General features: G+C 43.0%; 2 protein-coding genes across 2 annotated transcripts; one reads left to right on the top strand and one right to left on the bottom strand.

Moving 5' to 3' along the window:
* Positions 1 to 1,340: 1,340 nt before the first annotated feature.
* On the bottom strand, positions 1,341 to 7,230 carry slc25a44b (solute carrier family 25 member 44b). Its single transcript, XM_083652747.1, has 4 exons — positions 7,081 to 7,230; positions 4,934 to 5,601; positions 3,763 to 3,890; positions 1,341 to 3,157 (listed from the first exon to the last, which is right to left on the bottom strand). The coding sequence occupies exons 2-4, from the start codon at positions 5,559 to 5,561 to the stop codon at positions 2,966 to 2,968; spliced, it is 948 nt and encodes a 315-aa protein (XP_083508873.1). The 5' UTR covers positions 5,562 to 5,601; positions 7,081 to 7,230; the 3' UTR covers positions 1,341 to 2,965.
* A 1,261-nt stretch (positions 7,231 to 8,491) lies between these two features.
* Positions 8,492 to 13,898, top strand: LOC310790936 (kelch-like protein 23). The gene is made up of 2 exons (XM_083652645.1): positions 8,492 to 8,616; positions 11,424 to 13,898. Exon 2 carries the CDS (start codon positions 11,568 to 11,570, stop codon positions 13,350 to 13,352), a length of 1,785 nt encoding a protein of 594 aa, XP_083508771.1. The 5' UTR covers positions 8,492 to 8,616; positions 11,424 to 11,567; the 3' UTR covers positions 13,353 to 13,898.
* The last annotated feature ends 380 nt before the right edge of the window (positions 13,899 to 14,278 follow it).

Below are 14,278 nucleotides of genomic sequence, written 5' to 3'. Positions count from 1 at the left end.
TTTGAACAGGAAGTCATAACACAACTGGGTCAAGTGGGCGGGGCTACATAAGGTGAATAGGTCATCTCTGTTATGGAACAATAGTCACCTTCTAACTGGGGGGGGAAGGCTTTCAGTAACACATCATGGGAGGATAAAGGTATTATGACTCTTCAAGATATCAACGGGGCTGATAACATCTGTGACTTCCAAGATCTTGTTTCCGACTACAATATCGACACAGACTCTCTTTTCTTTCACTTCAGAATAAGGTCAGCCTGTAAAGCCTATGAGGTTCCCTGGGGGTCCGGTTTAAAAGACCACCCTATTCTAGATTGGATAAAGAATGCTCCAAAACGGATAGTGTCATATATCTATGATGATAACTTAAACTCCCAGAAATATACGCCTACATGTGGAATGCAGGCATGGGATAGATAGAGAACTAGGACAAGATGTAGACTGGGGTTTCATTTGGATTAATGTTAATGGGGCGTCGAAGAATCCAAACCGTCAATACATACATTTGAAATGTTGTCATAGAGCTTAATATCTAACACTGAGAATCAGACACCGAATGGGACTGGTACCTGACCCATATTGTTCATTCTGCCACCAGGGGGCCATTGGCTCCTTTATGCATGTTGTCTGGGAGTGCCCAGGGGTGTTGGAGTTTTGGGGGAAGGTTGGGGGTTCAACTCCCGATGGACCCTGCAGTACATCTACGAAATGATGACTCCCACCGTATGATTTATGGAAAAATCATGTAAAGTCTGGCTGGCACATTAAAACACAATTTGAATGTGGACAGATCTGATCTCTAACTTAAAGGATCTCCTGACTAGGTGACTCTACCTGCTGTATTGATTATGTAACTGTAATGCCTGTCTTTTGTAATATCCTGATTGGTGGAAGGGAGTGGGGATGGGGGGAGGGTAGTAGTGGGGTAATTGATCAATGACTATGTATTCGGTAATGTGTGTTATTGTCTGTGACTGGCGACGCTACAATAAAAAATGAATGGTAAAAAAAAACATGAATTTTAGCCGTATTGACTAGCATAGCTAACCATTTCTGCGTTAAATTTCTCAAGAACACAAGTAGTGATTCTGGATTCACTGAAATGACTGTTTGCTGATAAAAAGGCCTGAACTAATGACATGTTCATCATATTCTCTCTCACGAGTCATTGTTAGTCATGAAGATGGCGATCCACTCAGGGCCTCCTGGAAAAGAAATCTACAGATACTTCAGTAGACACCTTTACTATTTGAATTATATTAAAATGTAATCTGCATTGCTCAATCTGTTTGCACCACCAATCAGAATACGCAACTTGAGTTTGTTGTTTTATTGATGATGTAGTTGAACCAAGACACAGCGAGACAACACATGAATGAAACCACATGTATGCTGTTCTGCACGACGACACAAGAGGGTTGTGAGTTCTGATTTACATTAGATTCTCCAAACACCTGTCACTCGATGTCTTCTCATACGCTTTGGTTTAGGACCCGTTGAAAGGAAGAGATGCCTACTCACAACCCCCATCACGTGGTGAACCGTTCCAACCAAAAAATATATATTTTCCCTTGTCAAGCTTAAATAACAAACGTATGATGGTGTGACATTTTGTAGTTTGGCCATTTAGTGCCCACACTCACATAAACGTGGGTTAGAAGCACCAGAAACAAAACAAAAATAAATATCAGGTGAAAAGTTACTCCTTTTTTTTTTAAGACAGGTTATCTACACATAAATTACAAGAAATATACAATCATATTTTGTGCTGAAACAGGATAAAACATTTACATTGATTGCACTCAAACATTTCACTGTCACAGTAGGGCAACAGTTGCTTCTGACTGCTGCCCTTCAATCTCACTGAGTTTGAAATGGACATAGTCCAAAAGTCTGCTCAGCTTCCTATTGAACACTTCAATACACCATTAGCAATTTACTAACACGCTTATTCAGTGCAATATTTGACAATGTCAGTAGTAAGCTAGCACAGTAGTAAGCTACAAGAACCCTGATAAAATGTCAGCATCTCTGCATTTTCAAAGTATGTATGTATGCTTTGCCAGCAGCAACTGGTCTACAGTAGGTGTGTACTTTGGCTGCATTTCTGCTACCAGTTTATATTCAAATGGGAGGGGGGGGGGGCACTTCTTGTGAGCAATTTTGTGGCGATTTTAAAGTAATAATAGAAATACCATTAGTATAATATATCAGATAGGTCTTACAAACAATGAGCTTCACCACAGATTTATTTTTTGTCTTGAAATTTTGATTCACAAATGAGATGATCTGTATCATACACAGTCAAACACCTTTCCTAATCGTATAATCTCTATATCTGTATATATATATATTATATATATGTATATATATATAATCTATAATAATATTTATACTTTCCAATTTTACAGGATGCCGTGTACGGCAAGATAGTGGTTTTGTTAGTCTGATCAGCCAGAGGTTAATTGTACCAACGAGAATGACAAAATGTTTCGCAAAGAAATCTGTGCTTTGAATTTGCTATCCTATCACAAATCAAATGGAGAGATGGATGATGATTGGTTCTGGTTAGTGCCGTGTTACAGGACATTTTTGTTACGTCTAAAATCCCTACATAAACAAACACAGAGGTTGCACTGTTCTTCTCACACTCACGCATAAAAAAAAATATATTGCTCATCTTAGTTTCACACTATGAAGGCAGCCATTTAAAACGGGTTTTCCTGAATAGTGGAATTTTTGGCACGCCCAAGAGATTGTACCCACCCCCATAACCCCCGACTACACACTAACCTCAAAGTCAAAGAAAAGGAATTCCAGAAAATGGAGACATGGAAGCCGGGTTTGGAGAAGGAGAGGAGACAAAGTGCCCCGCTTCCACTCCGGCCTATTCCAGAGCTTCTCAGACTGAGGACGACTGAAACAAGCACATTGGTCAATCAGGTCAACTCTGTCCAGGTGTCTTCTACCAGTGCCTCGAATCCACCAGCTCAGGCCGCAAGCTCAGTTTCTTTAGCGTCTCGTAGCCGACCACCATGACGATGGCGGTGGGAGTGGAGGAAATGATGCGTGCCGACAGTCCTTTGGTCACTCCCCAGCAGCCCTCTTCTGCGATCAGCTGCCTGAAGGTCTGGATGACTGAAGTTCTGCCTTCAACCTAAACAAAACACACGAACAAGCACATATGCAGTGATTATTATCATTGTGTAGCCACGCATTATAATAATAAGAATAATAACTTAAAATACTGGGCTGAATACGCTGATTTTTCTTCGGGTTAGGCCGACAGCACCCACTGATGGAACACAGTGGTCTCCAAAGACTCCGGGACACACTCAAATTCACCATAAATCACTGATGATGTCACAATATGTAGAGCCAAAGTCCCTCCCCTTCCCGTCGGACCCTATGTGCACCAGTGTCTTAAAAAAATATGAATGGTGGTGAGAGACGATACTTTTTCTTATCCCATTTTAATTGTGCCACGGGGTACACGTTATGATGTTTGTGAATTTAGAAGTGATAACTTTGCAAGTCAAGAAATTCTGTGATAAGTTATAAATCTGAAAGACGATGCACAACCAGGCCATGTTGATGTTTGAGAGAGAGAGAGAGAGAGAGAGAGAGAGAGAGAGAGAGAGAGAGAGAGAGAGAGAGAGAGAGAGAGAGAGAGAGAGAGAGAGAGAGAGAGAGAGAGAGAGAGAGAGAGAGAGAGAGAGAGAGAGAGAGAGAGAGAGAGAGAGAGATCTGAATGATTGTCACCTGCACTCTCGCTCTGACCACATCCATTGGGTTGGTGACGGTCGAGGCAGTAGCAGCAGCTAGTGGTCCGGCCACGGCTTGAAGGAGCAGGTGAGGGCAGTCACTGGGAGCCAGGTTGGAGAGTTGTTCTGTTGAACATTAAACACAGATCAGCTCATGTTTAAAGTCCCTGGAAACCAAAATCCAAAATTAGTTTCAACCCAAACCCCCAAAATCGCTTTAAATAATAAAGGGCTGGATTTCCACTTCCGCATTGAAGAGAGCAGTGCTCAAATGAAAAATCGTATCACGTCATAAGCTCGGTCCGTTCTACAAAACCTTCGTGAACCCGCAGGCAGCCTGCTCAGTCTCTCTCTATCGAATGGAGCGCGGGGTGTGTGTGTGTGTGTGTGTGTGTGTGTGTGTGTGTGGCGCTGCGTCTTTGCGGACTCTATCCGAATGTGGCCGGCCATGGCAGAGTGTGGAGGTCTGCCTTGCTCATGATTCGTCCAGAATTTGAGGAAGCAGTCGGGCCAGCGAGCCAAACACACACGCATGCACGGACGCACACACAGGTTCAATGTGGACATGCCCACACAATCCCAGAGGGAGCGAGAGGGGAGAATTTTGCTTATTTCTCCATGACTTTCAAACCTCAATTTATATACTTTGCAATGTTCATCATCATTCGAATTTGGCTGGTGGCTGATAAACATAGGTTCCTGTGGTGTGATGAACTCAAAATGCATATTTATGTTGGGTTTCCAGGGTCTTTAAGGTCTTCACACAAAGATCAACATGTGCATTGTCTGGATTAAGTCAGTGCATAATTCTGTGGAATCAGCTCCCAGGACCACTCAGGGCTACAGACTCGTTTGACGTTTTTAAATCAAAACTCAAAACCCACTTATTTATTTTAGCTTTCCCCTAGGGTCCTCCCTCTCCATTTACACGTGTTATATTTTTATGTCTTTATCCTTTTATCTTTTTATTCTTTTAGTAGCTATTCCTTTATATTTATTTTTTATATATTTTTATTTTTCCCTGTTTGATTGCTTGATTGTTTTTATCATGCATCTGTAAAGCACCTTGTGAAGTCCTTGGATTTTAAAGCGTGCTATATAAATTGAATTTATTATTATTATTATTATAATTCAAACAACGGCTAGAAAACAAATCAGCTCCATCTTACCAGCATAAAAGTGATAAAAAGGCCACCAGACCGCACTGTTTGGGATGTAGGTGAGTAAAGAAGCCACATATCCCCTGTAGAAGCCACGGAAACCGTCAACGGCAAAGATCTGCGCGATAATGTCCCTGGACTGGCCAAACATCCTTTTGGTCTTTCCCATCTCTGCGTTGGACTTGAGCCGGAAGCGGGTGAGGTGCTTGCCTTGGCCCTGCATCATCAGCTGCTGGGAGACCACATCGATGGGGACGGTGATGCTCTGAGCCACCAGCGAGGCCGAGCCGCCCGCCACCAGCGACTTCACCGTGTTGTCACTGGAGTACTGGGAGACGTACCTCCTCACCAGCTCGTAGGTGGTGATGTACGCCTGACCCGAGATCAGCGTGAAGGTGTTGACCATGAAGCCGCGGTACAGGCCTCGGACGCCCTCGGCGCGCAGGATCTTGAAGAAGGCGTCAAAGGTGCCGCTGTAGAGCGATTTGCCCCTCTGCACCTGCAGCCGCGTGCGGATGAGCGTGGCCGGGTAGACGGTGGCCCGGATGCTCATAGTCATGAACACCCCGAAGGAGTAGAACTTCCTTTTGTCCAGGTCCTCCCATTCTATGATCTGGATGTTCCTCTTCTGCTGCATCCTGCCGGCGCCAGCGCGCCCTCATCAGACTGATCACCACCTGACAGGTCCAACAACAGCAACAACGTGTCAAGGAAGAAGGAACACAAGTCACAAGTCCTTAGGTTTTATAGGTGCTCACTGGGAACAGGAATCAATATAGAAAACAGAGCTCCAAGATTGAAAACCTCCAGTGAGGAAAATCTATCAAATGCTGAGCTATATGCAGTCCAAGGGAAGAGACTAAAAGCTTGAAATGTACAGGCAATCAACCACAAGGTCTTCATGCGCTGATGAAGACCTTATGGTTGTAACACATTGACAATAAAAGGCTTTTAAAATTGTATTACTGTATATTTAAATAATTAGTACATTTAGGTAGGCATAGCTTAGGTATTGAGGGGGCTGCAGTGTACCTCTTATAATAATTCATGCATTTTATATAACGCTTTTCAAAAACCCAAAGACGCTGACAGATATGTGGATTAAATGTGAGTTCAACTAAATGTATATAGGGTGATTGTTGGAGAAAAATATAAGTTCCATGCCATTTCCTAATCAATATTTCCTAATCAATAAGCTATAGGCCTAATTATGCTATAAGTTCCATGCCATTTGACACATAGACTCACACTGACATTTCACACATATAGAATAGCCCCATAGAGAGGACTTCTCCTCTTTGCTGAAACCTTGGGCAGTGCATCGTGTCCAATAACAACGGATAACAGTTTCCCTGTCACACTCAAGTGGACGCACACACATTTCATGAGATCATCCCAAGGTTCCTCTCCCCTCCTCTGCTCCCTCCTTTTACAGTATAAAGCGTATGTCAAATTGTGACATCGCGGCTGAATATTTGACTCTGTACATCGATACATGTGTACATTGAGATTCATGCCCTCTGTCAATATATGCATATTGCAGAGAATGTAAGCTATTAAATATACTTTTATGGTAAATCTTCCTGGACTCATTGGTTTCAATTTATTTGGTATTAGATAAGCTGTGATATACATTTACATATACATTTAAGCGGATGTATAGAATTCTATTCTCTATCAGTGATGATCACTGCTGTCAACAAACAACTTGAATTTAACACACTGGGTGCTGTACTGCCCTTTGCGTAACATGACATCAGGAAAAACAAGACTGGCGTGTTTCCTGTCTGTGTGTGTGGTGCTAGTTTCCATTATGTCCGATCTCTCCTTGAGAAAGGAACAATGCCAATGTCCAACCTCGGCAGCTGTGTTCGAAGCATAGAAGGTTTAAAGGTCATTCAAGACAGCTTGGCAAGAAGCTAAGCTAACGTGAACTCCTTGGCATCCGATGCAAGCTGTTTTGGCAAAACAGTGAAGCATGTCTGACCTGAGCTATATCCCAAGCTATTGAAAAGGTTTCTGGTTTTCTAGTAAATCAATACCATTACACTCTGTAAGTGTAATCCAGTAGTAGCAAATTACAATAACGTTGCAAGTTAAGGACACAGTGTTCCCGACCTGTGTAAAAGCTAACGTTAGTTAGCATTAGCCCTTACCTCGTTTGACAGATGTTTAGCTACTGTACTTCAAAGTCACATCTTTAACGTCAGTCCGACTTGCACCGTCATGACGTCTTCTGTCGATGATAAATGTACCGCAAGCAATTTGGCGAACTATCAGAGTCAGCTAGTTAGCTGCTAACGTGTGAATTAGATACCACCTTTCCCTATTCTGGTATATCCAATAGCCTCATATGAATCGCAGTTGTCAGCACTGGTGCTGGATGGATACCAGGTACCTTTCCCAGGACGGCGAAGGCATGTCCCGCCCTACTCTGCCTCTGATTGGTTTGGGTTGGCACAAGGAGGTTGGGTTTAGGTATTAAGAGTGATGATTGGTTGGGTTTAGACATGCTCTGAGACGATTGGTTAGAGGCACTGACGTCAGCTGCTGGTGGTCGCAGCTAAAAAGTCCCCCATTCATAAACTTGGTTCCATAAAAGAGTGGAGAATGAGAGCGATACAATTGTATTCCATTAATGGAAGAAATTGAAAAGGAACCAGAGAAGAAAGAGAAGGGAGTTGAACAAAACATTTGTGTGGACAAAAAATGATTTTTGACATTTATGGCCATGGTGATTAATTGTACAGAGCAGATCAAGGGAAAAAAGGAAAAGATTAAGATGATGATGGATGCAGCTAGAAGGTTCTTGAATGTTGTTGACATTTCCGGAGAGGAGATCGAGAAGGCGCTGAGGGATGAGTTCCCGCCGACTGAGTCGTAGAATGGACATATATATATCGTGAATGGGAGCACTATGAACATGATGAACACTGTAAATAGATTCCACTATAAAGAAGACATCAAACTCCAGTAGGTGGCGGTAATGCACAAAAAGTTGTTTGCCAACCGCCATAAAACAATAGTAGAAGAAGAAGAAGAAGAAGAACTTGGTTCCATGCTGCTGTACTACCATAACAGAATGCAACAATCAAGGGAATAAAATCTGCAATTTTATTTTCAGTCTGTTAAATGTCACATTTTTGTAAAAAACAAAAAAGGCTTCCTGGACTGTCACGAGGTGAGCTGTGTTGTGTAAATCTCCGCTTGATAAACGCTTTTAAAAGTCGTAATTCGTGTTCTGAACGTTATCCACTTGTTGCTACTTGTTCTGTAATATATCCCACTCAACATGTGTAAATTCTGTTCGGATCTGAGATCGCTAACCCACGGTTTTATGTGTTCGTCTGGAAGAAAGCAGACTAATGTAGATAGCTAGACCCGCGGTTAGCTAGCATAAACTTCCGTGTGTACACACACACACACACACACACACACACACACACACACACGCACACGCACACGCACGCGCACGCACACACACACACACACACACACACACACACACACACACACACACACACACACACACACACACACACACACACACACACACACACACACACACACACAACCACAACCATCTGTAATGCATGTGGTGTGAGATGTTTACTGACAACTTTCTGTTCTTTCAGGGCAGTGTACACCAAACCTTAATGCTGTGCATTGGCTCTGCTCTATGTGTCACAAAGGTATGGAGATGTTTGTGTTTATTTCTTTAAAAACGTTTTTGTATTATTTGCTGTGCTGGGCCAATGCTGACATTTTGACATATCGGTACCACCTGAGGTGACCGCCCAATTTTGTCATTTTTGTCTTCCTACATGACTCTAGTTTATATTTTGGTATGATAAGTTAACCCTGCCGATTTGGTAGCTTAAAGTCGAGCTGAACCCAAAAATGACTTTTCTTTTCTTTTAGTTCAAATACCTGGGTATGCAGTGCGCCTATTTAATAATGTATGCAAACAAAATCACAACAATCTAATTTCTTTAGTTTTTCACATCAAAAGTTCATTTTTCAAGATTTCATTGATAACAGTAATGTACAGTTTGCTGACGTCACCTAGTACTATCAAATGTCTACCCCATTTCAACCAATCATATCACGTAATGCAGCTGTCAATCAAATCTTCATTTCAGGATAATTTTCTCTTCCAAATGAAGTCGAAAATGGCGCCTAGTGCCTGTCATCTGGCAGAATTCCTATCCCATAAACTAACTACTAACTTGGCCAATTATTAGAAACATGAACAAAAAACAAAAATTATAATCTCTAAGAATGCAAAGAAATGTAACTGGCTCGTTAAAACGCGCATTCCAGGGATATCGTATCGTTACAGCAGCGATAATGGCGCGCGCATCCGAGAGCTTGGTTGTCAGGGGTCGCACTTCGGAGATTCCAGGCCGACGTGCTGCACTCTCTGCTCGGCAACACAAAGACAGTTGGCTGCCTGCGGGTCGCTGAGCTCCACTCCTCCCGTCAAAAGGCTCTTCCCGAGGGGAGCGCCGCAACACGACTGAATCCCACTCGATTTGGAGGCGGAACACGCCAGGATTGGGCAAAGCCCAATCCAGTCCCCAGAATTGTCAAATAAAATCATCGACATGATACTATGACCCACCTCTCAACCTGTCATCTTAGACAAACTATGTTTTCAGTCTGAAACGGACTCATTATGCACGTGACGAACAGGTTCAGTTCGACTTTAAGGATAGTTATCACTCTGTAAACAAACCTACCCCCATATAAATGACAAAACCCTGATTTCATCATATCTCCTGAACCACACATTATAACACAGAAAATGTGATGTCTACCCATATGTTTTCATGGTCAAGGATTACAATGACACCATATACAACATCATAAACTGTTCACATGAATAGTTAATGGTGAATTCAGTGGTGTTTTGAGAAGGATACAATGCAATTAGTCCATGGGCCAATGGTGAAATCGGTACCACCTAAGGGGACCGCACAATTTTTGTATTTTTGTCTTCCTACATGTCTCTAGTTTATATTTTGGTATGATAACCCTGCCAATCTGGTAGCTTATTGATAGTTGAAAAAAGAATGGTCCGCACACCAAAAGGAGCTCCCGTTAGTTTTTTTTATTATTTATATGCAGCGTGACGTTTCGGGCCACACTGGCCCTTCCTCAAGACGCTTTCTGAAGTGGCAGAGAGACGCCGTCTTAAATACCCGTATCATACATGACAGATCACCAGGGTTCATAGCTCAGCAAATCTAATGAGAAAAAGAGTGAGAATTCTCAAGTTATTGGCTTTTTTGTCACCTTTCCCCTATTCGGACTGGCCTAATTTGGGTCTTTTTCAGGGATTGGGGTAGTTCTTAAGAACAACCAAAAAAAAAAAAAATCCCCCCAATTTTTTGACAACAATCAATTTCATTAATGGGAGACCCTAAAGATAAGAAAAACCATTGTTGTCATTTGTTCTACCTCAGGTAGGGGTATCTCAAAATCTGAGGGCCCATTCTGCTAGACTATAAGTCAAAGCACTCATCAAAACATCTTAGCCAGAGAATGGTCATGGCTTTGAAGTTATAGCATCGGTTATCAGATACTGTCATTTCCTTCTCACAACGTCATCAAATTCGCCATTGATTAGTCACTTTAACAGTTTATGATGTTCTATATGGTATCATTGTAATCCTTGACCATGAAAACGTTGGGATAGACATCACCTTTTCTGTGTTAGCATGTGTGGTTCAGGAGATATGATGCAAACTACATAATTTGCTTATGGCAGAATTACAATGGCCGCCACAAGGCATTTTTGCGATGGCTCAATTTCTGAAAATGTACAGGGCCCCAAACTATAAGCGTACCAAGTTTCATGCTTTTATGAAAAATTGAACATCATTTTCACATATCATCTGGACTAATACACAGAAATCAGGGTTTTGACATTTATATGGGGGTAGGTTTGTTTACAGAGTGATAACTATCCTTAAGCTACCAAATCGGCAGGGTTACCATACCAAAATATAAACTAGAGACATAGGAAGACAAAAATAACAAAATCGTGCGGTCACCTCAGGTGGTACCGATTTCTGCATTGGCCCATGGACTAATAGCCTTGTAGCTACTCCACACCAGTTTAGCTATAGGTTGAGTCTAGCTGGTGTGGCTGCTATAGTAACACAACAACAGAATTGCCTGTTAATATAATTTGTTGAATCTAAATTTGAATGTTAATAATGTTGTGGTTATAATGTGTTATTTTTTATATCTGTTAAATAATTGAAATATGGGTCATTTAGTAATTTTGTTATTCAGTTTTTATTTATTTTATTTATTTATTTTATTCAGAATTTTATTTTATCAGATTTATTAATTAGAATATAGCCTATAATAATTGTGTATTTTAGAAATGGCACACAGTCTCCTGGAATGTCAACGAGGGGAGTGAGACTGCACATATGTACACCAAACCCTAATGTTGTGCATTGGCTCTGCTCTATGTGTCACACAGTAAACAACCTGAGACCCAGTACTGCCTCCTGAGTGTCACCACACACACACAGCACATGTTACACCATCACGGGGAAACGGAGTTGCTGCACTAATAGAGTTGATATAGTTCACACTTTGTCTCGCTTGGATCTTATTTGAAAACATGGCTGAAATGATTCCAGTCCATGCCGCTGCTCCTCCAGTTTCTTTTCAGCATCCAGGCAGAGAGGACTACCAGTGTGTGTTTGTGGAGGCGGGGCACCCCAACGCCGTGCTAGAGGGTCTGAACAAGCTGCGGCTCAACAACGCCCTCTGTGATGTCACCCTGTGCTGTGGGGGGCAGGAGTTCCCCTGCCACCGCTCTGTACTGGCCTCATGTAGCTCTTACTTCCAGGGGATGTTTTCCGCCGGCTTCAGAGAGTCCAGACAGGAACGGGTTCCCATCAGTGGAGTTGAACCTCAGATGATTGGCTTGCTGGTGAGCTATGCGTACACATCACAGGTGGTCATCTCCAACGCAAATGTGCAGGCCCTGCTAGCAGCGGCTAACCTGCTGGACTTTATGGCTGTTCGAGAGGTCTGCTGTCGGTTCATGGAGCATCAGATGTATGTAATGAACTGTGTGGGGATCCACTTCTTTGCCAAGGCCCACTCCTGTAAGGAGCTGGAGAAACGCAGCATGGTCTACATCCTCCAGCACTTCAGCACTGTTTACCAGCAGGAGGAGTTCCTGTGTCTCTCTGTGGACCAACTGACGGAGATCATTTGCAGTGACGATGTCAACGTGCCCCATGAGGAGATGGTGTTAGAGGCCGCCATGTTATGGCTGAACAAGTGCTCTACCCGCAAACAGAGCTTTGGAAAGGTCTTGGAGCATATCCGTCTGCCTCTCATCAGCTCCTCCTACCTCCACGTGATGCAGTCTCTGGATGTGGAGAAAGAGTACCAGGACTACCTGCTGCTGAAGGACCACCGTGAAGAGCTCTTCTGCCGCAGGGCGTGGCCCACAGGGATCCTGACAGTGAGCGGGGATCTCCAGCGTAGAGTGAATAGCTTTGATCCTGTGACTAATCAATGGAAGCACCTGGGCTGCCTGCCCCTCGAAGTACACGATCACGGTCTGGTGGCGTCAGGCTCTACTGTGTATTTGGCAGGAGGGAAATTACTTAATGATGAGTCAGTCATCAGCAGGAAGATGTGGCGGTATGACACCTGGTCCGGCTCATGGTTGGAGATGGCTCCCATGATCGTAGTTCGCGCAAACTTCATCCTGGCTATGCTTGGCGGCTACGTGTTTGCGGTGCTGGGGGACAATTATGTGGACCACGAGGACCACCACGAGGGCGACAATCAAATACCGGTAGGCTCTGTGGAGTGCTACAACCCCATCACCAACTCCTGGCAATTTATAGAGTCTATGAATATAGCCGTCCACAATTCTTCTGCGGTGTCCCTCGACGGACTGCTCTATCTTGCTGGTGGTTTGCTGCAGGATGACGTTGCAACAAATCGAGTCCAGGTGTACGACCCTAAAACCGCTGTCTGGGCAGAGGTGGCGCCTATGCAGATCGCTTGCTGTGGCGCAGCTGCCTGTACACTCAAAGGAAAGATCTATGTTGTAGGTGGGTGGGGGAATTCCAGAATGAACCGATTGAATAAGGTGGAGTGTTACAACCCCAAGAGCAATCAGTGGACCATGTGTTGTCCCCTGAAAGATTACATCTCTTTTGATACTGCTGCTGTGGTGGATGGAATGATCTACGTGCTGTACAGTCAGACCATGGAGCAGACCATGGAGCGGTACAGTGACGAGACGGACACGTGGGAGACCGTGGGGACACTACCCCCCGATCACACGTGGTTAAAGTGTGTCTCTGTCCAACTGAAGGACACTCACATGAGCAACACTCAGAGTATGTCGTCAGTAGGGTTGCCAACCGTCCCTTAATATACGGCAGTGATACTCGGCCCGCGGGCCACATGATGCTCCATCTGGGCCCTTCTTGATCTAATTTCTTTCTCTCTTAAAAAAAACAAAAAAACTAACCTTAACTTGTACCACTGTGCCTTCAGAAGTTGTAGTTGTCATAGACTGTTACATAGTTGATTGCTCTATTGCTGACAAACATGTTATTGTAAGTCGCTTTGGATAAAAGTATCTGCCAAATGACATGTAATGTAATGTCCACATGTTCATGTCATTCTGGCCAATACTCCACTTCTGTTATAGCATTTCAGTCTGGAATATGGAATATCTTTCAATAATCGATCAATTAGCTACTAAACCTAAACCTACTTAACCTAACTAACCTAACCTAACTAACTATTCTGTTTTTTGTTTGTTTTCTATGAATGTTTTGTGTTTTTTATGAATGTTGTTTTTCAGTTATAATGTACCTGCATTGACTTTGCTGACTCCGCTGGTCTATCCTGATTGTGCCGGTATGAGACCTATAATTAGAGGCACCTGTGCATCACCTGCATGTAATTGCCATTACACGCTGAAGAAGGGTTTTTGCTCGAAATGTCCATTGTGTGGCAATAAATCTTTAAACTTGGAGTGCTGTCCTTTTCGTTTTTTGAATTAGACGTGTTTCAAGTTTGTCTGCAGGTCTAAAAGAATTGGCTATTGTTGGGATGTTAAGTTTGCTCACAACCTTTGTGGCTCTGGTTTGTATTTGAATTTGTCAGGTTTATTCTAATCTAAGCTCATGTGAGATTTCCTTCATAAAAAGGTTCCTAATGATGATCACTCCAGTTGTGAAGACTGGGAAAACAAATCAGTGAGGACATCAACACAAATCAGACTTTGAAGGATTTGGTGGTCCAAGCAGCAGAAACATCTATGCAACCCATGTCAAATATTGAAGCCTT

The sequence above is a fragment of the Poromitra crassiceps genome (genome assembly GCF_964638095.1).
Source record: "Poromitra crassiceps genome assembly, chromosome: 16".
NCBI lineage: Eukaryota > Metazoa > Chordata > Actinopteri > Beryciformes > Melamphaidae > Poromitra > Poromitra crassiceps.
Note: the sequence above shows the minus strand (reverse complement) of the source record. Positions and strands in the feature narration are given on the sequence as shown.

Coding starts and splice junctions, on each gene's coding strand:
- slc25a44b (XM_083652747.1), bottom strand. CDS start 5,561: ATGCAGCAGAAGAGGAACATCCAGATCATAGAATGGGAGGACCTGGAC. Junction 3,891..4,933: donor TTTTTATCACTTTTATGCTG/GTAAGATGGAGC, acceptor AATGTTCAACAG/AACAACTCTCCAACCTGGCT. Junction 3,158..3,762: donor TGGTCAGAGCGAGAGTGCAG/GTGACAATCATT, acceptor TGTTTTGTTTAG/GTTGAAGGCAGAACTTCAGT.
- LOC310790936 (XM_083652645.1), top strand. CDS start 11,568: ATGGCTGAAATGATTCCAGTCCATGCCGCTGCTCCTCCAGTTTCTTTT.